The sequence below is a fragment of the Narcine bancroftii genome, chromosome 1 (genome assembly GCF_036971445.1).
Source record: "Narcine bancroftii isolate sNarBan1 chromosome 1, sNarBan1.hap1, whole genome shotgun sequence".
Taxonomy (NCBI): domain Eukaryota; kingdom Metazoa; phylum Chordata; class Chondrichthyes; order Torpediniformes; family Narcinidae; genus Narcine; species Narcine bancroftii.
The window spans coordinates 187,830,689-187,854,231 of NC_091469.1; the positions used below are offsets into that span (position 1 = coordinate 187,830,689).

General features: G+C 38.7%; 1 protein-coding gene across 5 annotated transcripts in view; it reads right to left on the reverse strand.

The window, feature by feature from the left end:
- The window catches only part of col27a1b (collagen, type XXVII, alpha 1b), a 474,822-nt gene that overhangs the window by 252,132 nt on the left and 199,147 nt on the right, over positions 1-23,543 (reverse strand). For all 5 annotated transcript variants that reach the window (XM_069885118.1, XM_069885099.1, XM_069885108.1 and 2 more), the window contains 2 exons: positions 16,259-16,312; positions 6,985-7,029 (listed from right to left, as the gene is read on the reverse strand). In XM_069885118.1, the coding sequence (XP_069741219.1) occupies positions 6,985-7,029; positions 16,259-16,312 (99 nt within the window). The remainder of the gene's footprint in view (positions 1-6,984; positions 7,030-16,258; positions 16,313-23,543) is intronic.

A 23,543-nucleotide genomic window follows, 5' to 3' on the forward strand; every position in this document is an offset into this window, starting at 1 on the left:
GTGGAAATCACTGCACTTTTTATACATAGCACCATAATGTTTGGGACATTTGGCTTCACAAGTGTTTGTGAGTACTCAGGTATGTTTAATTGCTTCATCAGTGCAGGTATAAGAGAGCAAGGCTTGCTCCTAAGCTTTTAATCACTTGTTGAGTCTGCAGTTTCCATTCTTCAACACGAGGACCAAAGTTGTGCCAATGAAATTCAAAGAAGCCATTATGAGGCTGAAAAACAAGAGGCATCCAACCAAACCTTAGATTGACCAAAAATCAATCGTTTGGAACAGCATTAAGAAGAAAGAGCATTCTGGTGAGCTCAGTAATCACAAAGGGACTGGAAGACCAAGGAAGACCTCCACTGGTTATGACAGAATAATTCTCATCATAATGAACAAAATACCCCAAATAGCTGACCAACAGATCAGAAACACTCAGCAGGAGGCAGCTGTGGATACGTCAATGACTATTGTCCGATGAAGACGTCAGGAACAAAAATACAGAGGCTACACTGCAACAGACAAACCACTAGTTAGTCACAAAAACTGGATAGCCAGATTACAGTTTACCAATAAATTTTTAAAAGAGCCTTCAGAATTCTGGAAAAAAAAATCTGTGGATAGATGAGACTCTTTGTAACAGAGTGTTGACAAATGCTGCGTGTGGAGGCGTAAAGGAACTGCCCAAGATCCAAAACATACCATCTCATCTGTCAAACATGGTGGTGGGGATGTCATGGCCTGGGCATGTCAGGCACTGGTGCACTTAACTTCATTGATGATGGTAGTAACAAAATTAATTCTGAGGTCTCTTGAAACATATTTGCTTTAGTTTGAGCAAATGTCTCCAAACTCATTGGACGGCGCTCGCTTCATCCTACAGCAAGACAATGATACCAAACATACTGCTAAAGCAATAAAGGAGTTTTCCAAAGCTAAAATATGGGATATTGTTGAATGTCCAAGTCAGTCACCCAATCGAAATCCAATTGAGCATGTCTTCCATATGCTGAAGAGAAAACTTAAGGGGAGAAGCCCCCGAAACAAGCAGGAGGTTGAATATGGCTGCAAAAGAGGCCTAGCAGAGCATCACCAGAGAAGATACACAGTGCCTGGTGATGTCTATGAATCACAGATTTCAAGCAGTCATTGCATGCAAGGGATATGCAACAAAGTCCTAAACTAAATATTACAGTGCTCTGAAATGAGGGACTATGTATAAAAAGTGCAGTAATTTCTTCATGGTCAAACCAAAATGTACACAAATACCCTTTAATAAAATCTGGAATGTGCACTTTAATCACATGTGAATTGTTTGATTATAAATTAAAAAATGTGGAGTACAAAGGCAAATAAAGAAAAAAATGTCTTTGTCCCAAATATTATGGAGGGCACTTTAACAAGATTATTCCTGATCGAACTACACATCTCAGTCCAACTGTGGTAACCTTTCAACCACTTGCCTAGCAAGATACTGTCCACCTCTGTCTTGAAAATATTAAGAAACTCTTCTTCCACCATGTTTTGAGGAAGAGATTCCAAAGACACATGACTCTCATTTTCATTCTGGAATCAGGTGGAGAACTGTGCCAACCAGTATCGACACTTCAATATTACAGCAGCTGATGCAGCAGGTTTGCGTTTTCATGGAGACATGGGTGGAGGCCATTTAAAACCACTTTGTTTCATTGGAGTCTCAGGTCACTCTAGTTAAGCTCTGCTTTCATTCTCCTGGGAACAGATTGCTATCCTACAAGAATAGAGAGCAGGAGCAGATTGGTATAAGAATGTTAATGTTTCTCATCCCACCACTAGTTCTTAGGCAAAGCCTTTGCCTGTGTCCTACTGACCATAGCCCCTCTTTCTGAGATGCTGCAGTCAACAGGCACCCCTTCCAAGAAAAGAGCTCATCCTAATGTTTCCCTACAACTTAGTGGCAGCCATGAATCCAGTAATACTTTACATTAATCATTCTGGTCAGCCTTATCATGAACTTTGCAGGTTTCTTTCTCCATTATTAGTGAATTTAAAAATGTAATTTTGATTGTTTAATTATCAGGGACTTGCAGTCAGAGACAATTGGGGGCTTATGAGAGCAGCTTTATTGTTTACTTATTTGCTGAAAATTCTTAAAAGTGAATACATTATTCCTTGTTGAAGATCATAGGTTCTATCATCGCAGACTCAGAAAGTCTTGAGTGTCGCATAATTTTTTCTTGAGCTGGAAATAGGAGCTTAGTTCTATGGGCTGGGTTATGCAGACATGAATCTTTTTTTCCCCTCCTTCCTCAGGAACTGACAGCATCAGCTCATGCAGCACATCTTGCAGAATGAGAGTGGACAATAGATTTCTGTGGTAGGACATGCATCTACATCACCTGGAAGCACCAATATAGTTTGTGGAAGAGTGTAGAATTCAGTGTTGGGGTACACATGGCCCTTTGATTCACACTGTTCTTCCAAAACGATGTGATAACAGGATATGATTTATCTGCTATGGAAAAGCAACCTAATTTTCCCAAGCAGCACTTTTGATGAGCATTGCATGAAGAATAGATGTCCTTCATGCATGCTACTTTTGAGAAATGCAAAACTTGGGTAAATGCAGACTGCAACAGGAATCACATAATCAAACTTTGCAGTAGCTTAAAACTGTATTTTCATTTTCTTCTGAAAATTATTGATTTTCCATGATGTAGCACTAGATTTTATAAAGTTGTCCATGAAAGAAGAGATGAATTTGTGTGTTCATATTGCAGCCAGAGAGCTGAAGTTGATGAGATTTTGTTTCTGCCAGTTATTGGGAATTCAATCACTCAAGACAACTTCGAAGTACCAACCTCATATTTAAGTCACACTACAACTCCAAAAATGACTTTCAGCTACGTAAACGGTGTCATGTAAGTATTTTATAAAAATTGGTAAAATGTGTAAAAAAAATCCTTCTAAATTAATAATCAGTAGATTGTGGATTTACTTAACACCACTATTTGTTGAGGGAGAGAATAATTGTAAAATTACTTCTTTTAAACTAATATTTGATTAAAAACAAGGGTTTTAAATGTTCCACCTTGAAGCCTTGTGTGGACTGTGACTGTGAAGGTGGAGTACTTAAAAGTCCACAAAATATAACGGGCTCTAATTGTAATAGCCTAAAATTTCACCAGTTGTGATTTGTTTAATAAAGATTCTGTATCTATATAATAGAAGAGAAAGGGTGTGAAATTGTCTTTGGTCGCTAATTCATAATACAGTATATGCAAGAATATTGTTCACAATTATGTCCATCACCACATAACAAGTTCTGCTGATATTAATAGATTTATATTTGCAGATCTGACCCAAAAGGGGCAAATGCATGGGGCACATTTAGCATATTAGTGAGCAAAGATTAATTTTCCTCGTATTTTAGTCCACTTCTCCAGCTTATCTATTGTTCAATATTTTGGTAAAAAAGTACTATTCTTGTTTCTCATTCTTCCTGCTTGGTTTGTAAACACTCAGATTTATTTCACAATATATTATTCCATTCATATCTGCTTGATCTCATTTTCTTTGTACATTTAGTTGTTTTCATTGACAGAAAGGTTCAGTCCAAATAATCTAACAATTCACCTGGCAATAGTGGGCGAAACTTCAGTGTTCACTTCTATTATAGACAGTCTGGGAAGGTCCTTTGCCCAGAAATTGAACTTGAGACATTTTTGGTGCACTAACTGTGCAACTCACTGACATCAGATCAGAGGAGACCATTTTATTAGATAAAGCAGACCTATTACATCCAGTGGTCACAGGAGATCACAAGTGCCTGAGAGCATTGCTAGCTCAAGTCCACAGATTCAGGGGTCTGTGAGCTAAAGCAGACTGTTTATCCTGCTTTTGAAACATAAAAGTGAAAAGGTTTAATTTTTCACTACTCAAAAATTATGCCTCATTGGGGGGCGGGGGGGGGGGGGAGAGAGGTGGGAGAATGCGAGGAATTACATCATTTTAATTCATACACAGTTTTCTACTGACAACGCCCTACTTAATTGTGAGTTAATTATGAATGTAAGAGGTGGCAACTGTCATCAGTGACAACCAATCTCTGGATTTTATTTCTATAATTAAGTAATTGAAACAGTGATGTTGAGGGGAATGGCCCACAAGAAGAATCAAGTTTGATTTCTTGCTGGACAAGATTTCAAAACAGTAAATATGTCCAAAGACTTCAAAGGAGGTGCAAAATGGTGATTTTGCTGGATTTATGCAGAAAGTGCTACATTAGCCTAATTTCTGGACACAAATGCTTTTCTGAATCTTTTTGGAATTTGTATTCCTATTGCAACAACCTATGAACTTCCCAGTTAATATCTGCATGTTCACTTTGTGATTCATTTCATGAAGCACACATTGAGTGTTATTGACACATTTTCCTTACTCATGAAATTCCATGGATGTCCACTAAACACCCTTTGGCACATTCTGTTATGGGAAGATGCAATCTGGTGGTTTAAAATCAGCAAACTGTTGCCAGTTCATGGTGGTTTTTGTAGTCATAATCATTTTCTTCACACATTATTTTCATAAGGAAAAATTCTGCTTTGAAGTTTGTAAGATTAAAGCGTTGAACAAAATGTGCCAAGTTTAACAGCAGATAATACGGCATTAAAAGGTTGTATATGTTGAGCAATTTCTCTTTATTAAAATCACTATGCATTGATAAAAGGACTTATAGTCTCTTTTAAAATGTTTATAGCTTTTAAATGAACAGTGTTGGTAAATATCTGACATCCAAAAGGTTCTGTTTAGTTACAATAAATGCCTGGAATCTTTTTCTAAACTGTTATGTTTAAAGCTGGAATGATATTTTAACAAATTTAAATTAAAACTATAATAAGATAGCTGTCAAAGGGTTTTTTTAACATGAGGATACATACATCAAAATTAAAGGGGAAAAATCTTATCTTCGGTTATGTTAGAATCACCATGGCAACTTATTGAACAAATGGTGAATCTTAAGAATCATACTACCAATGTTGATTTCTTGCATAAACTAATTAATTATATATTGGCCCTAGAAGTAGAAACACAATTTTTGATGGAGGTTTCAAGAGTGAGCAGTTTGTCCATGTATCTAACTAAAAATGATTTCAGGAGTATTTGGAAATTAAGCTTTCAAATAAACATCTTGGCTAGCTCTGGAATGCATGATTTTTCTTCTCATTCTGGAATAAATGTTGCTGAGTTTGAATCACGAAATGAGGCATGCTGTGCACTCGTTTACATCATGGAAAACTTGATTGATAAGGCCAAGGGAGGTACCAAAGTTAGGCATGTATATTGTATCTAGGTACTTGGGGTGAACTAGAACAAATCCCATCCCTGAAACTGCCGAGTAAAGCCAAGCCTCAAGTTTTGCTACCTGTCAAATGTTTGTCCGAATTAATTTTTCAGGATCTGGAGATCACAGGCATGTCCTATATTTATTACCTATTCATGATGGCACTTAACATGTTAGTGGTGAGCTGCTTCTTGAACTGTACTTCAAGTGAAGATACTTCCCAGAGCTTCTGGGTGTGAAATTCAAGGATTTAAATCTATTACAGGAGAAGGAAGGAAATGTATTCAAGATGGTGTATGACTTGGAGTGAAACACTCAGATAGTGGTGTTTCTATGAAGCTATTCTTCAGCCAGTTTGATTCACCTTAAGTGGTATTGAGAAACAGTCACGATAAGAAATAGTAAAAAGCCATGAGTCCAGACAACACTCTAAGCATGGTACTGAAGATTTGCAGTCCAGATCTTGCCATGCCTCTAATTAAGATGGTCCAAGGTGGAAAATTGCCCAGGTATGTCCTGCTCCATGCCAAATAAGCTAAATCCAATCTGGCCAATTAGTATCCCAACAGTCTACTATCAATTATGAGTCATCCAGACTTCATCTCTGGATGGAGGGTCAGTTCTGTTCCCAACCAGGGTCCTCACCAATATACCTGGGCTCCACAATTGTTGTCTTTCCTGAATTCAGCCATTGCACTATTAATGGCAATGCTCTCAGTTGCTTAAGCCCACTGACCCCTTTCTAAACTTCTTCACCTATATTCTCCCTAAAGCAATAACTTTGACCAGTTTTGGTCATATATCTTAATTATCCAGTCACATAATTTCAAAGTTTGTTAGCTGACATTCCTGAAAATAACTTGGTTAAGTTTAACATGTTGCATAAATATATGTTGGTGTAGGTGGTATGATTTGACCTGGAAAAATCCATTAAAGGTCGATCTTGCACTATCTAAAATGCAACCGTGTGAATCTCCCCAGTCAAGAAAAATTGACTTCAAGGTTGTTTCCTTCACTGTTTCCAATTCCAAAATAAATTAGGAAAGGTGAGAATAATTGTTTCCATTCAACTGGATCTAAGATTACAGTTAAGGTGGGGGGGGGGGGTGAGGAGTGGAATCAGAGATAAGATACAGATTAAGAAAGAATAAAATAGTAGTGAGGTGGGGATGTGGTTAGAACAGGAAAAAAAAAATAACCTTCCGAAATGGAAGTGTTTATTTTTTGTTTAAATTGTGCATGGAAGTTTATAGCTTTAATATAGTATCACATTAACAAAACATACATTATTGAGTCAGTATGTGCTGAAAGCAAAGATCAAGGAAGCAATATTTTTTCCCCAGATAATAGGAATTTCCTTGGAGCTGCAAGCAACTTAAGAGTTATAAATGCCTTTTCTTTGAAATAGCAAAGGATTAATGCACCAAAGGGCCTTAGCTAATAAAATAATTTGACCCCTTAAGTAGCAGGAGCATCAACATCTTTAATGATATTCCACTGAACATTAATATCATCTATGTGTTGTAATGTTTATGCTTTTTATAGAATGAGTCATTATTCTTTTATTTCATAGTTTCACATAGTTTCAACAATAAAGCACAAATGCAAACAGCTCACTACAAAATAAATAACAGCAGGGAAGTAGTTAAGGGCTGCTTGTTACTTACAACCAATCCACGAACGCCAGCAGGGCCTGGGGCTCCCAATTCTCCCTGGAAGCAAAGTTCACAAGATCATTGGTTCTTTTCTAAACAAATGAGAGTTTGAAAGTGGCTGGTTCTCTGAAAGCAGACACTCAGGGGGAAGACCAGGTTCCCTCCCTAGCCAGTGTAATCTGTAACTCCCATCTACACAAGGCATACAAATAAATGGAGCCCAGCTATTTCCACTCAGCTTTCAAACAGAGGTTTGCTTGTTGTCCCTTTTCAGTGGGCTAGAGTTATGTATAGGCCAGATTTCTTCGATTCCACTAGTGGGACTGCAAGAACACTTCAGTGAAAGAGATAACTGTAACCACCCAGTAGCCAACACTTTTTTTAGGAGCTGGATTTATGGCAAATTGGAATAGAACCAGTATTAAATCCTAAGTAAAATACAGAAAGTGGGCAGAATGGATATTTCTGTTAGCAGAATCACTGCTAGATTTAAGCATGAGAATTAAAAAATGAATGACATAGACTAATCCAAATGAAGTGAGGAACAGTAACTGAATTATGAACTCTATATTGCATTTTTTTTACTTACATAGACCGAATCATAGAAAACTACAGCACTGAAACAGGCCTCTTCAGCCCTTCTAGTTTGTGCCGAACCACTTTTTTTTGCTAGTCACACTGGCTAGCACCCAGTCCATAGCTTCCATACCTCTCCCATCCATGTACCTGTCCAATTTCCTTTTAAATGATAAAACTGACCCTGCATTCACCACTGCAGCTGGCAGCTCATTCCACACCCCCACCACTCTCTCTATGAAGAAGTTTCCTTCATGTTCCCCTTCACTTTTCTCCTTTCATCCTGAACCCATGTCCTTTGGTTTGTATCTCACCTACCCTCAGTGGAAAAACCCTATCTACATTTAATCTGTCTATCCCCCTCATAATTTTAAATACCTCCATCAAATCTCCCCTCATTCTTCTATGCTTCCTTTCCCTGTAACTCAGTTCCTGAAGTCCGGGCAATATCCTAGTAAATCTTCTCTGCACTCTTTCTATCTTATTGATATCTTTCCTGTAGTTAGGTGACCAAACCGGCACACAATACACCAAATTTTGCCTCACCAATGCTTTATTCAATTTTAACATAAACCAACTCCTATACTCAATACTTTGATTTATGAAGGCCCATAGCCAAATGCCCTCTTTACAATCAAAATGTGAGTGCAGAGATTAGGGTAGATGCTATGTGCCCTGAGTTGGAGAAAGGACAGGCAGGGAACAAAACATATATGTGTCTATTTCAATGCTAGGAATTCTAAGAATCAAGGGCATGAACTTAGAGCATGAGTCAATACGTGGAGCTATGATGTTGTGGCCGTTACTGAAACTTGGCTGCAGGAAGGGCAAAATTGGCTGATGCAGGTACCTGGGTTTAGGTGTTTCAAAAAGAATAGATTATAAGGTAGAAAAGGGGTGGGGAGTACCATTACTGGTCAGGGATAGTATCATGGCTATAGAAGGGGAGGACGCTGCAGAGAGAGTCAGTGTGGGTGTAAGTCAGAAATAGGAACAGAGCTATCACTGTGGTGTAGTCTACAGGCCCTCAAATAGTCCTTGGGACACTGAGGAGCAGAAAAGCAGGCAGATTTTGGAATGGTGTGGGAAATACAAGGTAATTTCAACATTTCAATATTGACTGGCACCTTCTAACTGCAAGAGGGATAGATAGGGCTGAAATTGTCAGGTGTGTTCAAGAAGGATTCCTGACACAGTATGTGGACTGGCCGATGAGAGGAGAGACCATACTGGTTCTGGTTCTGGGTAATGAACCTGGTCAGGTGGCAGACCTCTTGGTGGGGGAGAATGACTACAACTCCCTGAGCTTCAACATAGCTATGGAAAAAGACATAAACGGTCAAAATGGGAAAGTGCTTAACTGGGAAAGACCTAAATATGAAGGGATGAGGCAGGAACTAGCAAGAATAAATTGGAAACAGATGATTAAGGGTGAAAGCACAGAAGTAATGTGGAGGAAGTTTAGGGACCACCTGTGCAGGGTTGAAGATAGGTTTGTCCCACTGAGATAAGGAAATGATGGTAGGAAAAGGGAACCATAGCTGATGAAACAGATCAGACAACAAGAGGAAAAAGGAAGCATACGTTAGATATAAGAAGCAGGAAACAAAAAGGGCCTATGAGAAGAGTATGGTAGGCAGGAAGGAGCTTAAGAAAGGACTTACGAGAGCTCAAAAGGGGCTTGAGAAGGCCTTGGCATGTAGAATTAAGGAGAACCCCAAGGAGTTCTATGCGTTTGTGAAGAGCAGAAAGATGACGAGAATGAAGGTGGGGCCACTAAAGGATAAAAGAGGCAATGTGCGCCTGTAGCAGAGGAAGTTGGGGAGGTCCTAAATGAATACTTTGTGTCAGTATTCACCAGAAAAAAGGACCTTGATCACAGTGAAGTCAAAATTAAAAAGACCTGTGTTCTAGACTATGTGGAGATTAAGGAAGAGGATTTGTTGGATATTCTTAAAAAAAATTCAAGATTGATAAGTCCCCAGGGCCAGACGCAATATATCCCAGGCTGCTGTGGGAAGTGAGGGAAGAGATAGCTGGAGTAGTAACTATGATCTTTGAATCCTCTTTAGCTGAAGGGAAGGTGCCAGAAGATTGGAAAATGGCAAATGTAGTCCCCTTGTTTAATAAAGGTAATAGGGAGAATCCTGGGAATTATAGACCCGTGAGTCTTGCGTCAGTGATGTATAAACTAATGGTGAGGATAAGATCTATGAGTATTTAGAGAAGTACAGTCTACTCAAGGATAGTCAGCATGGCTTTGTGAAGGAAAGGTCATAGCTCTTGAGTCTAGTTGAGTTTTTTTGAGGAGGTAACAAAATAAATTGATGAGGGTAGGGCAGTAGATGTGGTCTACATTTGTTTTAGTACTGCAATTGACAAGGTCCCCGATGAGAAACTCATTCAGAAAGTCCTGAGCCACAAGATCAATGGAAAATTGGCTGTATGGATAAAAAATTGGCTTGTAGGAAGCAAGTATGGACAGAAGTATTCTCCCTGGAGGTAGGTGACTAGTGGAGTACTGCAAGGATTTGTTCTGAGACCTCTGCAATTTGTGAATTTTATAAATGACCTGGATGAAAAATCAGAAGGAGTGGTCAGTAAGTTTATGGATGACACGAAGGTTGGAGGAGTTATGGATGGAGCTGAAGGTTGTCGAAGGTTACAAGGAGGGTGACAATTGTCAAGCAAATTAAACTCCCACCATTGTGGAAAAAAAACACGTTTTGATCTAAAAGTGGAAAATAATTTAACTAGGCAACAGACCAGACAGCATCATGGAGGAAGAAACAAAATTAGTGGTCAGGTAATGATTAGAGCTGTTAATAATGCATAACATTGTTGTTTTGTATGTTCAGATAAGGTACTGATGATTTCTTTTCCAAATAATTATTTCTTTACTATTTTTACAAAAGGAAAATGAAGGGCCTTCTGACTGCAATTATAGTGAATTGGATGTTGTAAATTTGCCACATTTAGCACAGAGGTTAGCACAACCCTATTACAGCAACCCGGGTTTGAATATGTCACTGCCTGTAAGGAATTTGTATGTTCTCCCTGTGATCCCATGGCTTTCCTCAGGATACTCTGTTTTTTTTAGGCAAGTTTGCTGCTTGTCACTGGAACTTAATTCTTGCAGTGATTCTAGTAGATGACTCAATATCACCATTTAGTAGAGCAGTTGCCTTGTGGCACTAGCAACCTTTAATACTGATTCTGGTGCTGCTTTGTGGAGTTTGAACCCTGGGTGCTCTGGTTTCCTACCAATGTCCAAAAACATTGCACCATGTGGGAAGAATGGTAGTTAAATGGTGATCACAAACTGTCCCTAGTATGCAGATAAGCGATAGAATTTGTGGGGTGGGTAAGGTTGAAAAGGTAGAAAGAATAAAATAGGTTAAGATAAGATTGATTTTAAAATGAAAATGTAATTGTTGGCACAGATTCAGTGGGGTGTCATGCGTATTTCTACACTCTACTTGCCTGTGACTCTTTTGGGGAGGGAGGGGGGAAGCTGGTTGAAACCATTGAAGTGAGTGGTGGATATTCTCCTATCTCAATCCCAAATGCAGTTTTAAATTGCAGATTCTTTGCAGGAGGTGAGATCATCCTCTTCGCATCGCAAAGGTGTAAAGATGATTTTGGCACTGATCTGAACTAAAGGTTGAGGAGAAGATCAACAACGAACAAGTCCGTCAATATTGATATATAGCTTTCGTTCATGGGGCCAAATATTACGTGCAGTTTTTACTCTGCAAATATAGGAATAAATTTAGCAACTTGTGCTTTAAGTATGAAGGTTTTGTTGCAAGCCACTCTGGATTCAGAAAAAAAGAAAAGATGGGTCATTGAACTTTCATCAAAATTTCTGTGAAAAAAAAACACAGGTCCAGAAAATTATCCATAATTAACTTAAACAAATCTTTAAATAGATTTTCACAACTTCTGAAAAGTTAACTGTAAACAGAAATTAAAGTATATCCTTAAATTTATGCAGTATGCAAAAATCTATGTTGAAAACATAAAAGAATCATAATATTAGGATGAAATATATACATCCTTTAATAAGTTTTGCTCTAAGCCAAAATGTAAAATTAAACCAAAAAAGGTGTCAGGTGTACTAATCACTACAAAATCCTAAAATTGAATTGCTTAGGCCATGGCATACATGTTGGGAACATTTTTCATTACTGAACTTATTGAATGCATGTTACTGGAGAAGGGACTGAAGGACATTTTAAGATTAAAACAAATCCAGGTGAATTATTTAAAAAAAAGAAAATCTTGAATAAATTAAAATATATGTTTACAGAGATTTTTTTAAAAAACCCGAAAATCAATAGTTTATGTGACTAAATTAGGCATAAAATGTTGAATTCAAGAACAATGTCAAGAAGGAGGTAAAAATGGGCAGCAGCACCCAAAGAAAAATGTAAAAGTAAATATGTTTTGAAGCTCAGGTCCCAGGGTAAAGTCTTGTAAAAATAAAATTACTGCAGAGATTACCAAGTCTAAAGACAAATCCTTGGGTAAGTTTTTTTAAATTATTTTCATTGGGCCATTTTAAGCTGGCGTCAATTAAGTTTTAAATTTTAAATAATAAAATTACCTCATACAATAAAACTCCATTAATCTGGCATGCTCAGGACTAGGGTAATGCCAAACCAGCAAACTTTCCAGACTACCAAATTTTATTCTGTCCATATTCCAATACACTTACTTTAAGATCTTACACAGTGCTATAACACATTTTTTTACGAACCTGGTAAGTTTCAAGCAGCATACGAAACAGTAAGATTTGAGGGAGGGTATGAAATAGAATCAAGTCAATTTCAATGGAAAATAGAATGCAATACATTTAAAAGAAGGCAGGAACCAGGGCCCTGGTGAATAGGAGTGCAATTACTGAGGCCCTGATAGGTGGAAGGGATCCCAGTGAATGAAAGAGAGCACAAAAACCTAAGCTACATTAAGTAGAAGGGAGCGCAGGAACCAGGATTGTGCTGAGGGGAAAGGAGCAAGTCAATGGGGGCTGGATTGTATGGACGGGAGCATTGGAACTGGGATCCCAGTGAGTTAAAGGAAGGGCAGGATTCAGCAGCCTGTAAGCCAGATGCTGAAACTTTGGGATTTCTGAGTAGCTCGAAAGTGGATAATCTCTATTTTACTGTACAATTCATAGTTGAGCCAAATAGATTATAAGTAGAAGGAAAAGGCTAACACAATTGAAACCATCTTCAATCAAAACTTCCATGTGTTTCAACTCACTGTCCTGCTGTGGTTTGCTAGTATTCACCCAATTCATTCACACATTGTGGGAGAGAAGTAAGCAAAACACAATGGATATAGCAAAGACTAAGGGCCTCTACCACTGATCAGTTTGGTGTTCCTGAATGAACCACACTTCTGGTCAAGTCATGAAATGAATGTAAAAATTCTCCTCTGGCTGTGGTTATACGTCTCTTTGTTTGTTGAAGGGTAATCATTTCTCACTACAGGGGATCCTGACAAGGTTATCCCAGCTGCTTCAGGGTCATCCAATGCAAGGTCAGAAGTGGGGATTTTCTCTCATGATTGATCACATATTTATTCACAACTTTTCAGATAATGAAATAGTCTCTGAATAGTAGCAGTAAAATCTCGATAGCCTTCAGGCTTGCACTGATAATAGTCAAAAGCATTCACCCGACATAATTGTGAGATAATGATGCGCATCTTCCTTTGATTTGCAGCAGGCATCATCGTTGTTTCCAACATTTAGCACTGTTGGGTTACCACTGACTTGAAACCAGACCAATCACATTTGTATTGCAACTTTAAAATAAAAGGATGGATGCTGACTGTCCTGACAACAATTTGCCAAAATACAATTGGTGTCAGTATCATATTCCAAATTCCTGGCTTCTAACATCAAAAGATGTTCCAAAGATGTATGGGTTGATAGGTTATTTGGTTACAGAGCTGTATTTGCACAGTGCTGGCCCATGGACCGGTAAGGCCTGTTCATCTGCTGCATCACTAAATTAAAGGACCAGGACAGTAAGCACAGGAACAAGTTTCCTAGCAAGTTGCAACATATTCTAAACTGGATACAAGGGTTCTGGAACTGCCACCATATACCAATATGGAAATACATTTGCTCTACAAACTCAATAATCACATTTTCCACAAAAATTAAACATATTCATTAAATATGGACCAATAATGGCAGTTAACAGAAAGGGGCTTCCAAAATGTTTCTATATTTCTATCATATAAAAAACACTGGATTTTTAGGCCAAAAAAAGGGGGATTCAACTATTACTCGAGGATATACGGTACCTATGCTAACAACCCCCTCCCCCACCAGTGCCGCCAGATCCCCCTCTCCCATCCAGCACATGGATTCCATGAGGGAGTTGATGAGGGATCAAGTATTCCATGAAGGGGTGGATGATCTAAAAAGTTTGAGGACCGCTGAACTAGGGGAACTTTAGAGAGTCAAGCACATGCCGAAGCAGCAAGAAAATTGATGAGATAAATAAAAGATAAATGCACTATTTTGTAATCAGAACCATTTTCTGTACAAAAATACTGGCCTCTATAATGAATGTAGTGGAGTATTTTTTTTTAATTTATTTATTAACAGGATTTGCTATTGTTGATAATTACCATGTGAATGACCTAGAACTAAGAAAATAGTTAAAAATCAACTACTGTGATGGATGTGATGTTACAAAGTCACAACAGCAAAAGAAGGCAGACTTCCTTCTCTGAAGGACACTGATAAACTAAATGGGTTTTAAACAACACCTGGTAGTTTCTTGGTTACCATTATTAAAACTGGCTTTTTTTTCCAAAATCCAGTTTTATTTAATTTCTTGAAGTTAAACTTTCCAGTTGCCATGGAGAAGTTCAGATTCATGTCTTTGATTCAATAGACCAGAATTCTGATTGCTTATCCAGTAATCTCATCACTGCACTACTGAAGTTCTATCGTCCAGTAAGTAACAAAATAGCAGCTACAATTTCTTTGGTCTTGATTAACAATTCATGAGAAAATTTGATGAATACTTCAAGTTATTTCACTTTGTATGAATTACATTAGTTTACTAACTTGATGTAATGTCACATATATTGATCCTGGAATAACAATTAACCATCAGTTGCTGGCCTTCCCAAGTGCAACAAATACTAAAAGGAATCCCATATAAGCTTCGTCCCTTTACCTACCTCTGCCCTTCACCTCCTGATTAGCCTATAGCCCCATCTCCTGACTAAACCATCAGTTCAAAAAGATTTTGTTGACTTTCAATGAAACCTTATTCCAAGGCCCCAATTATGAACCCACAGCACTGTGATAGCTAAAGCTCTCACCTATCCCGATCCTCACTTCATCATATCCTCTGACCCAGCCAACCAACCAACCAACCAACTCCAGGAGTCTCAAAAGCATTGCATCATTATAGTTAAGGGTAGGTTTTAAATGGCTAACTTGCCTATTGCTCTTCATGAATGAGTGGGAAACTGATGACGATTCTGATACCAGGAATTAGTACCTCAAATTTGAGTACACAAGTACACAATGAAAATATGCATTAGGAACCTCTGTGATTCCACTCCATTGTATTTTTTTTCCCAAACAGTGGTAAATCACTTACATTTCCTGATTTAGTCCCTGTACAAGATCCAGAAATTTTTTGGGTAAGTCCTAAACTTCACAATGTACATAATTTCCTTTCCCTATGTCTGTTGCAGATAGCAATGTGCTTGGGATGGTGGCTACTGAGACCCTTTATTTACTGAACCCCAAGAACATATAGTAAATTCACACTGTGATTTACCCAACATTACCCTGTGATTTGTGGCATGGTTCATCACATTACTGTGGTGACTAAGCTGAATTAACCGCTGACCCAATGTAGAGCAAACTGATATTATCATAGCCTTAAAATAAACTTAGTTCCATATTCTTGGCAATTAAAAAAAAATTCCCTTTTGGAAAAGGAATCAGAAGTTTCTTTTGGCATCTCATATTTACCAGCAAGAAAAATATGGATCACAGCCAATAATAATGGCTGGAACTTCAGCATCAAAAAGGGAATCAAGATTTATAAATGGTGGAGAAGTAAAACAATTATTAATTGTTGATGGGTGAGACAATTTTGAATTTATGCAAAATTATACACAACATTTTAAAAGTTATTATTTCACTTTATGAAATAATAAACCTGCAAATGTCACTTTACACATTCAATTCTGATGAAATGTCATTAATCTAAAATGCTGATAGCATCTTTCTCTCCACAGATGCTGTCTGATTTTGTTTTCAATTTCCAACATCTGCAATTGTTGTTTACTTAGACAGCCACTGCCTGATTTCTTGCAAATCTTTCCCAGTGCAAAATAGAGTCGGCTATACATAGATCCTATTTACATAAATATATTTTTTTAAAACATCACAGGAAGCTATTTGTATAAAGCCTGGAGAATATTTGTTGAATGAGCAACAACAATTGGTTCCACCACACCAAAGACTGATTCAGTTTAATTTTGCACTGACGCTACAGTGACTTGTATCTCAGCCTGGTCAATAATGTACCAACATGCAAAAAAAATCCCAATGTCTTATTAACCAAGTACTTGATTTCCAAACATGCAAAATTATATTTAAGAATAAAAAAGTAAATAAACTATTTGCCATAATGACACAGCACATATGTGTACTTACTGGACTTCCATCGGAGCCTGGCATTCCCCTTTCCCCAAAATTTCCTGGAAATCCCTGCAGATAGGAAAACATTTAATCAGCATAAAAAATAAGAAAACTATAAGCCCATGTTAAACTGAGATTTTCCAATCATTTTTGTTGATCTTTATGAGGAATACATGCAAATAACTGGATTACATTAAAATTGTTGCTTTAAGTTAGAGTAAATTCATCAGTCTTGAGCGACTAATAAGCTTAGGTGGCATTCTCTGATGGGCTCATGTATTTTACAGAAGTATTATATAAAGTACCACCTACATAATCTGCATATATTTTGCATGGAACAATTCATAGCAAATTAGGTTGCAAACACAGATTCTTTTTTTCAAAGGAAGGAAAAAAAATCATAAACTAAACTTCAGAAATGCCCAGAATTTCCTCCTCTTGTTTACATTCTTAAATCTAGTTCTTAAACCCTGCAGTAAGTTAATACCTGCGGAACAAAAACTAAAACTCTTGCTGCCAGTTTCCCGATTTAAAAAAAACTATAGCTGCAAATATATGCTGCCTTTCAAAAGCAATATTATCCTTTGAGTAATTAGTGATATAAATATAGTTTTGTAGGTCTGTAAACTTAATTTGGTAAAGTATACTGATTTTAATGAGTTAAAATGAAAAACAACTTTTTTTTGGGACTAAAGCAATGAAATACATATGCCTTAATAAAGGCTCATTATCTATAAACTAGATCATACAGTACAACATTTAGCATGTAATAAAATTTTAAAACATCAGCTGCAAGGAATAATGATGGATTAACTATAAACTATTGATTTTACTTGATCTTCCTTCCTGTCTTCCTCAGAGTTTATCATATATGAAGCAGCTTCATATTGTTCATTGCATTCATGGCTTACATGTAATGCAGATGACTTGCATAGGAATTGGTCTTCACAATGCCTGTGAAGCCTCATTTGCTGAGAGGACCATCAGCACAAGTACCAAACCAAGGAGTCTGGTGATGGAAACCTGCTCTCAAGAGAGAAAATAACTGCAGTAAAAGGCCATTCAGGTCTGCTCAGCCACTTAATAGGGTCTAGGATGATTTTCGTCCCAATTTTCTATTTCAGCTCACTTTCTATGACTTTGGTGCTGTTTTACATCGAGAAATGGATCGACCTTCTTCATAAATATAGTCACTAATTGGGCTCCGCTGCACCCTGTGGGAGCAAATTCCAAAGGGGTACCACCATCTGGATGATGAAATTTCTCCTCAATGTCTTGCCCTGGATCCTGAGGTAGTGACCCTCATTTCACACACCTCAATAAGGGAAAATATGCTCCCTATTTTTTCCCATTTGTTATGAAATTGTATCAACCTGAAATGTTAATTGTTTTTCTCTTCACAGATAATTCTTGACCCTCTTGAGTATTTATTTCCAGAATTTACTGTCTGATTTCAGTAACCCTCTATTTTTGGTATGTGTACATCTGGGCAACCAATGATTTTACTAATAAGATCTAGTAAGGCGATTGTGCTTGTTAAATAGAATTTTTTTTTGTGATTTTATTTATTCGGAATAATTAACAGAGTCAAATAAAATGTTTTTAAGATACCTGTATATGTTTATTTTTATCATGCACTGTAGGTGATGCTAAGTGATTATACTTGCTAAATGGAAAAGTCTTGTGTGTGTGAGCAACATTCAAATGAAGCATCAATTGAAGATGATCCTTGATTTCCCGATCAGCACACCTTGTCGTGTGGCACCTCACTTTGTGTACAGAATCACAAGTGTCATCTGATTAGCTGTAATAAATGGTTTCTATTTTTATTTCAAATTTTTAATAATTTTTTTCTTTGTTATGTTATACTTGTATAAGGACGGCCAAGAGAACTCTGATTTACAATTATACACTCTTTAAAGGAAATTGATTGCTGAATATTTAAAGGCATTGATTTCATTCCCAATTATGTAATTCCTGTTTCCCAATGTTCAATGCTTTTTGTTTCATATGTAAATATTCTTCAGACATTTGCATTCTTTAAATGTCTCTGTTATTATTTCTTTCATCTTAATTATTACTCAATTTTAATATTCTCTTCCATCTCAGACTCTTTTTTTAAAAAAAAACTATTCCTTTTCTGCCTCTTCCTGTTGGTATTTGTTTCTCTGGGGCACATGCCTGATAGAAGAAAGAGTAAAATTCAGCGGCCAGGAAAAGAGTCCAGGAAATTATGGCAGTCTTCCACCTCTGTGCTTTTTTTCATCCAAAAATAGGATTGAATTCTCCCTGGGTGAGGACCAAATTTAACCACACATTCAAGGACTATCTGAAATACTCTTTGTGCAGAAAAAAGAAAATAACTTTTGCCTCCATCTCCTTGAAGTTTCTGAATAATGTCCTATAAAAGGGAGAAAGAAGGTATTGTATCTATGAATATCTCTTAATCTTACACAAGAGAGAAAAAAAAAGACCTTCATCCAAACTAATTCTGGTTCATCTGCTGTTCAATAGAAAGAACAAAGGCTTGGACAGAAAGCGTCTCCATTGATAATCTGATAAGGTCAAAAAGCTGTTTCCTAAGATTTCAACCTTATGTTTGAATTGTGTGGCATGTAATCATAAAGTTTCTGACGCGACCAGTTCTGATTCCTGGTCTCAGACTCTGGTAATAATGAAATCATTATTACTGGTCTCAAGACAAAAAGACATGGTACAGGGGGGAAAATGGGGAGAGAAACAGTAAAGCTACCTTATTCTCAGTTCAATAAAACATTGGTGAAGAACTGATTTGGATCAACTCAAATGCACCATGTCGTGGAAAGGTCAGTTAACATTCAATGTTCATGACTAGAAACAATGGCTATTTCACTCAAAAAGTAGCAATAATAAATGGTGTATATAATTAAAACATGTTTAATTTGAAATGCTTATAGAGAATAATGGATTATTTCTGGAATATCAAAAGCAAAGGCATTTGGTCTAGTAAGTGGATACATTTATCATACTTGCATTAACACTAATTTAACCTATGTCAGCAGAACATTAAAAGATTTAATTACTATACAGTTAGTATAACAATTAAACACCTAATCGTAACTTCTCTAGGTATAAAAATAGCACTAAGCATATTGATCAGGAAGTCCTGGATCTTATTTCACTTGTGCTTTATTTTGAGGCAGAACTGGATCACTGCAAATAGCTTCAATTTTTCAGGACCAAGATATTATATAAACATGCAAAATTATGAAAGGAATAAATAAAATAGTAGGAGGGAGATAGTTTCCACTGGCAGGTGAGGCTAGAACAGTGGTACTCAACCTTTTTTCTACTCATATACCATCTTAAGTAATTCCTTGCTAACCACAGAGCACTTATCGCATCCTATGCCATAGGTTCTGTGGTTAGTAAGGGATTAATTAAGGTCTTCAGCATGATGCTGAACCAAGCCATGAAAGACCCCAACAATGAAGACGCTGTTTACATCCGGTACCGCACGGATGGCAGTCTCTTCAATCTGAGGCGCCTGCAAGCTCACACCAAGACACAAGAGAAACTTGTCCGTGAACTACTCTTTGCAGACGATGCCACTTTAGTTGCCCATTCAGAGCCAGCTCTTCAGCGCTTGACGTCCTGCTTTGAGGAAACTGCCAAAATGTTTGGCCTGGAAGTCAGCCTGAAGAAAACTGAGGTCCTCCATCAGCCAGCTCCCCACCATGACTACCAGCCCCCCCACATCTCCATCGGGCACACAAAACTCAAAACGGTCAACCAGTTTACCTATCTCGGCTGCACCATTTCATCAGATGCAAGGATCGACAATGAGATAGACAACAGACTCACCAAGGCAAATAGTGCCTTTGGAAGACTACACAAAAGAGTCTGGAAAAACAACCAACTGAAAAACCTCACAAAGATAAGCGTATACAGAGCCGTTGTCATACCCACACTCCTGTTCGGCTCCGAATCATGGGTCCTCTACCGGCATCACCTACGGCTCCTAGAACGCTTCCACCAGCGTTGTCTCCGCTCCATCCTCAACATCCATTGGAGCGCTTTCATCCCTAACGTCGAAGTACTCGAGATGGCAGAGGTCGACAGCATCGAGTCCACGCTGCTGAAGATCAAGCTGCGCTGGATGGGTCACGTCTCCAGAATGGAGGACCGTCGCCTTCCCAAGATCGTGTTATATGGCGAGCTCTCCACTGGCCACCGTGACAGATGTGCACCAAAGAAAAGGTACAAGGACTGCCTAAAGAAATCTCTTGGTGCCTGCCACATTGACCACCGCCAGTGGGCTGATATTGCCTCAAACCATGCATCTTGGCGCCTCACAGTTTGGCGGGCAGCAACCTCCTTTGAAGAAGACCGCAGAGCCCACCTCACTGACAAAAGGCAAAGGAGGAAAAACCCAACACCCAACCCCAACCAACCAATTTTCCCCTGCAGCCGCTGCAACCGTGTCTGCCTGTCCCGCATCGGACTTGTCAGCCACAAACGAGCCTGCAGCTGACGTGGACTTTTACCCCCTCCATAAATCTTCGTCCGCGAAGCCAAGCCAAAGTCAAAAGTCAATTAAGGTCCATGAACTACTCTTTGCAGACAATGCCGCTTTAGTTGCCCATTCAGAGCCAGCTATTCAGCGCTTGGCGTCCTGTTTTGCGGAAACTGTCAAAATGTTTGGCCTGGAAGTCAGCCTGAAGAAAACTGAGGTCCTCCATCAGCCAGCTCCCCACCATGACTACCAGCCCCCCCCCACATCTCCATCGGGCACACAAAACTCAAAACGGTCAACCAGTTTACCTATCTTGGCTGCACCATTTCATCAGATGCAAGGATCGACAACGAGATAGACAACAGACTCGCCAAGGCAAATAGCGCCTTTGGAAGACTACACAAAAGAGTCTGGAAAAACAACCAACTGAAAAACCTCACAAAGATAAGCGTATACAGAGCCGTTGTCATACCCACACTCCTGTTCGGCTCCGAATCATGGGTCCTCTACCGGCATCACCTACGGCTCCTAGAACGCTTCCACCAGCGTTGTCTCCGCTCCATCCTCAACATCCATTGGAGCGCTTTCATCCCTAACGTCGAAGTACTCGAGATGGCAGAGGTCGACAGCATCGAGTCCACGCTGCTGAAGATCCAGCTGCGCTGGGTGGGTCACGTCTCCAGAATGGAGGACCATCACCTTCCCAAGATCATGCTATATGGCGAGCTCTCCACTGGCCACCGTGACAGAGGTGCACCAAAGAAGAGGTACAAGGACTGCCTAAAGAAATCTCTTGGTGCCTGCCACATTGACCACCGCCAGTGGGCTGATCTCGCCTCAAACCGTGCATCTTGGCGCCTCACAGTTCGGCGGGCAGCAACCTCCTTTGAAGAAGACCGCAGAGCCCACCTCACTGACAAAAGACAAAGGAGGAAAAACCCAACACCCAACCCCAACCAACCAATTTTCCCTTGCAACCGCTGCAACCGTGTCTGCCTGTCCCGCATCGGACTTGTCAGCCACAAACGAGCTTGCAGCTGACGTGGACATTTACCTCTTCATAAATCTTCGTCTGCGAAACCAAGGCAAAAAGAAGAGAGAATTAAGGTGGTATGTGAATGGAAAAAAAATGCTTAAGAACCACTGGACTAGAACAAGGGGTGAAGATCTCAAGATTTGAGTAGATTTAAGACTGAGATGAAGAGCAATGGCTTCTCCCAGAGAGTACTGAATGTGTGAAATTCTCTGATGTGTCCTCATTAAAGGTACTTCAGGTAGACTTTTGCGCAGTAGGGGAATTAGAGGAACAGGTGGGTAAATGTAGCTGAGTCCTTGGCCAGATTTGCCATGATCTTACTGAATGGCAGAGCAGGCTTGATGTGCCAGATGACTGACTCCTTATCCTTTTTCTGACTGTTGCCAAAATTGGGCAAACTACATCAAATCCAGTATTCTTGAAAATTCTCTTTATTTCTTTCTTAAAAGAATTTCAGAATTGAAATTAATCATTGTTGACTGCCCCAAATTAACTTTTTACATTTTATTATTGATTTATACTGCTGCTCAATTGTTGCCAATAATTCCCATAACCGATATTAAGTTGGTTGGGTATAGGTCCTTGTCTCATCCCTTTCAACTTTAACAATGGTAGCAGATTTCCAGTTCTGCAGCACTAAGCCTGTGGTCAAACTGGATGACTAATTTTCTCTTTGTTTATTATAACAGTCCAAGATAAATTTTATCTGGGCTAAGCAATTTGCCCAGTATTAAGGATGCCAATGCTCTTAATAATTACTCTGTGGTCGGGGTGCTGTGCTATGAATGAAAGAAAAACCACACGGAACCTATGAGTGAGATGAACCAACCAAATGACTTCACTGGAATTCCCCGAGAGCTTATCAACATGACCCCCATAATCATTTGTGCCTCCCCCCCCTCCCAGGACCATTGTGACGCCAGCCTGCGCCTCCGTGACCCAGTTTTCTTGCAGATCAGTGCAGCCACTACAACTGTTGATTTCTAGTTTACTTTCATGTCCCAGAGATCACTTGGTAACATAATCACCCACCATAAATTTCCCAGGTTGGTAAGGGGAAAAAGAATCAAAGGGGAATCGATGTACATGAGACAGAGTTGCAGAACGACAGGGACATAAGGAGGGGAAATGGGACTGTTGAGATCATTCTGTTTGGAGTTGCTGTGGATCTGATAGGCTCAATGGCCTTTTGTGTCATAACAAGCAATCTCTTTGTAATCTCTCTCTTCCATGAATCCGAAAGGATCATATTCATTTAGAAATGTATACATATTTTACCCCCAAAATATTGTGCTCTTCATTATGTTATCTTCTTTTCCTTTATGTACTGTATTTATGGGTTTTCTTCTTGATCTTACTTGAGAATACTTCCTCATGCACTTTTCATATCTTCCCCATTCCTTTTTAACTTTAACTTGCACTCAATATACTTGGGGTTTCTGCAGAGTTTATCCTTTTTTATAAGCTTTTATTTTTCTTGCCTTATCCAAAATGTTTATGTGATGTTCTCCCATTTTTCAGTTCATTTTATTTGTGTGGGACTGTCCCTTTAAGAGAACAGACTTAACAAACCTTGCAGGTTTTGGAAAGTGACTATGAACTAACAGCAGGTTTCATAGAAAGCATGTTCCTAACTTTAATACTTTTGCAGAGTGAGTGGAAAAAGGCCTGAAGCAGAAGACAGAACAAGAGTAAAGAGCTCTTCGACCTCCTTTGTGGGAAAGAGAAACCAACTTGGCCTCATTGTGTGGCTATAGACAAACTGTCAG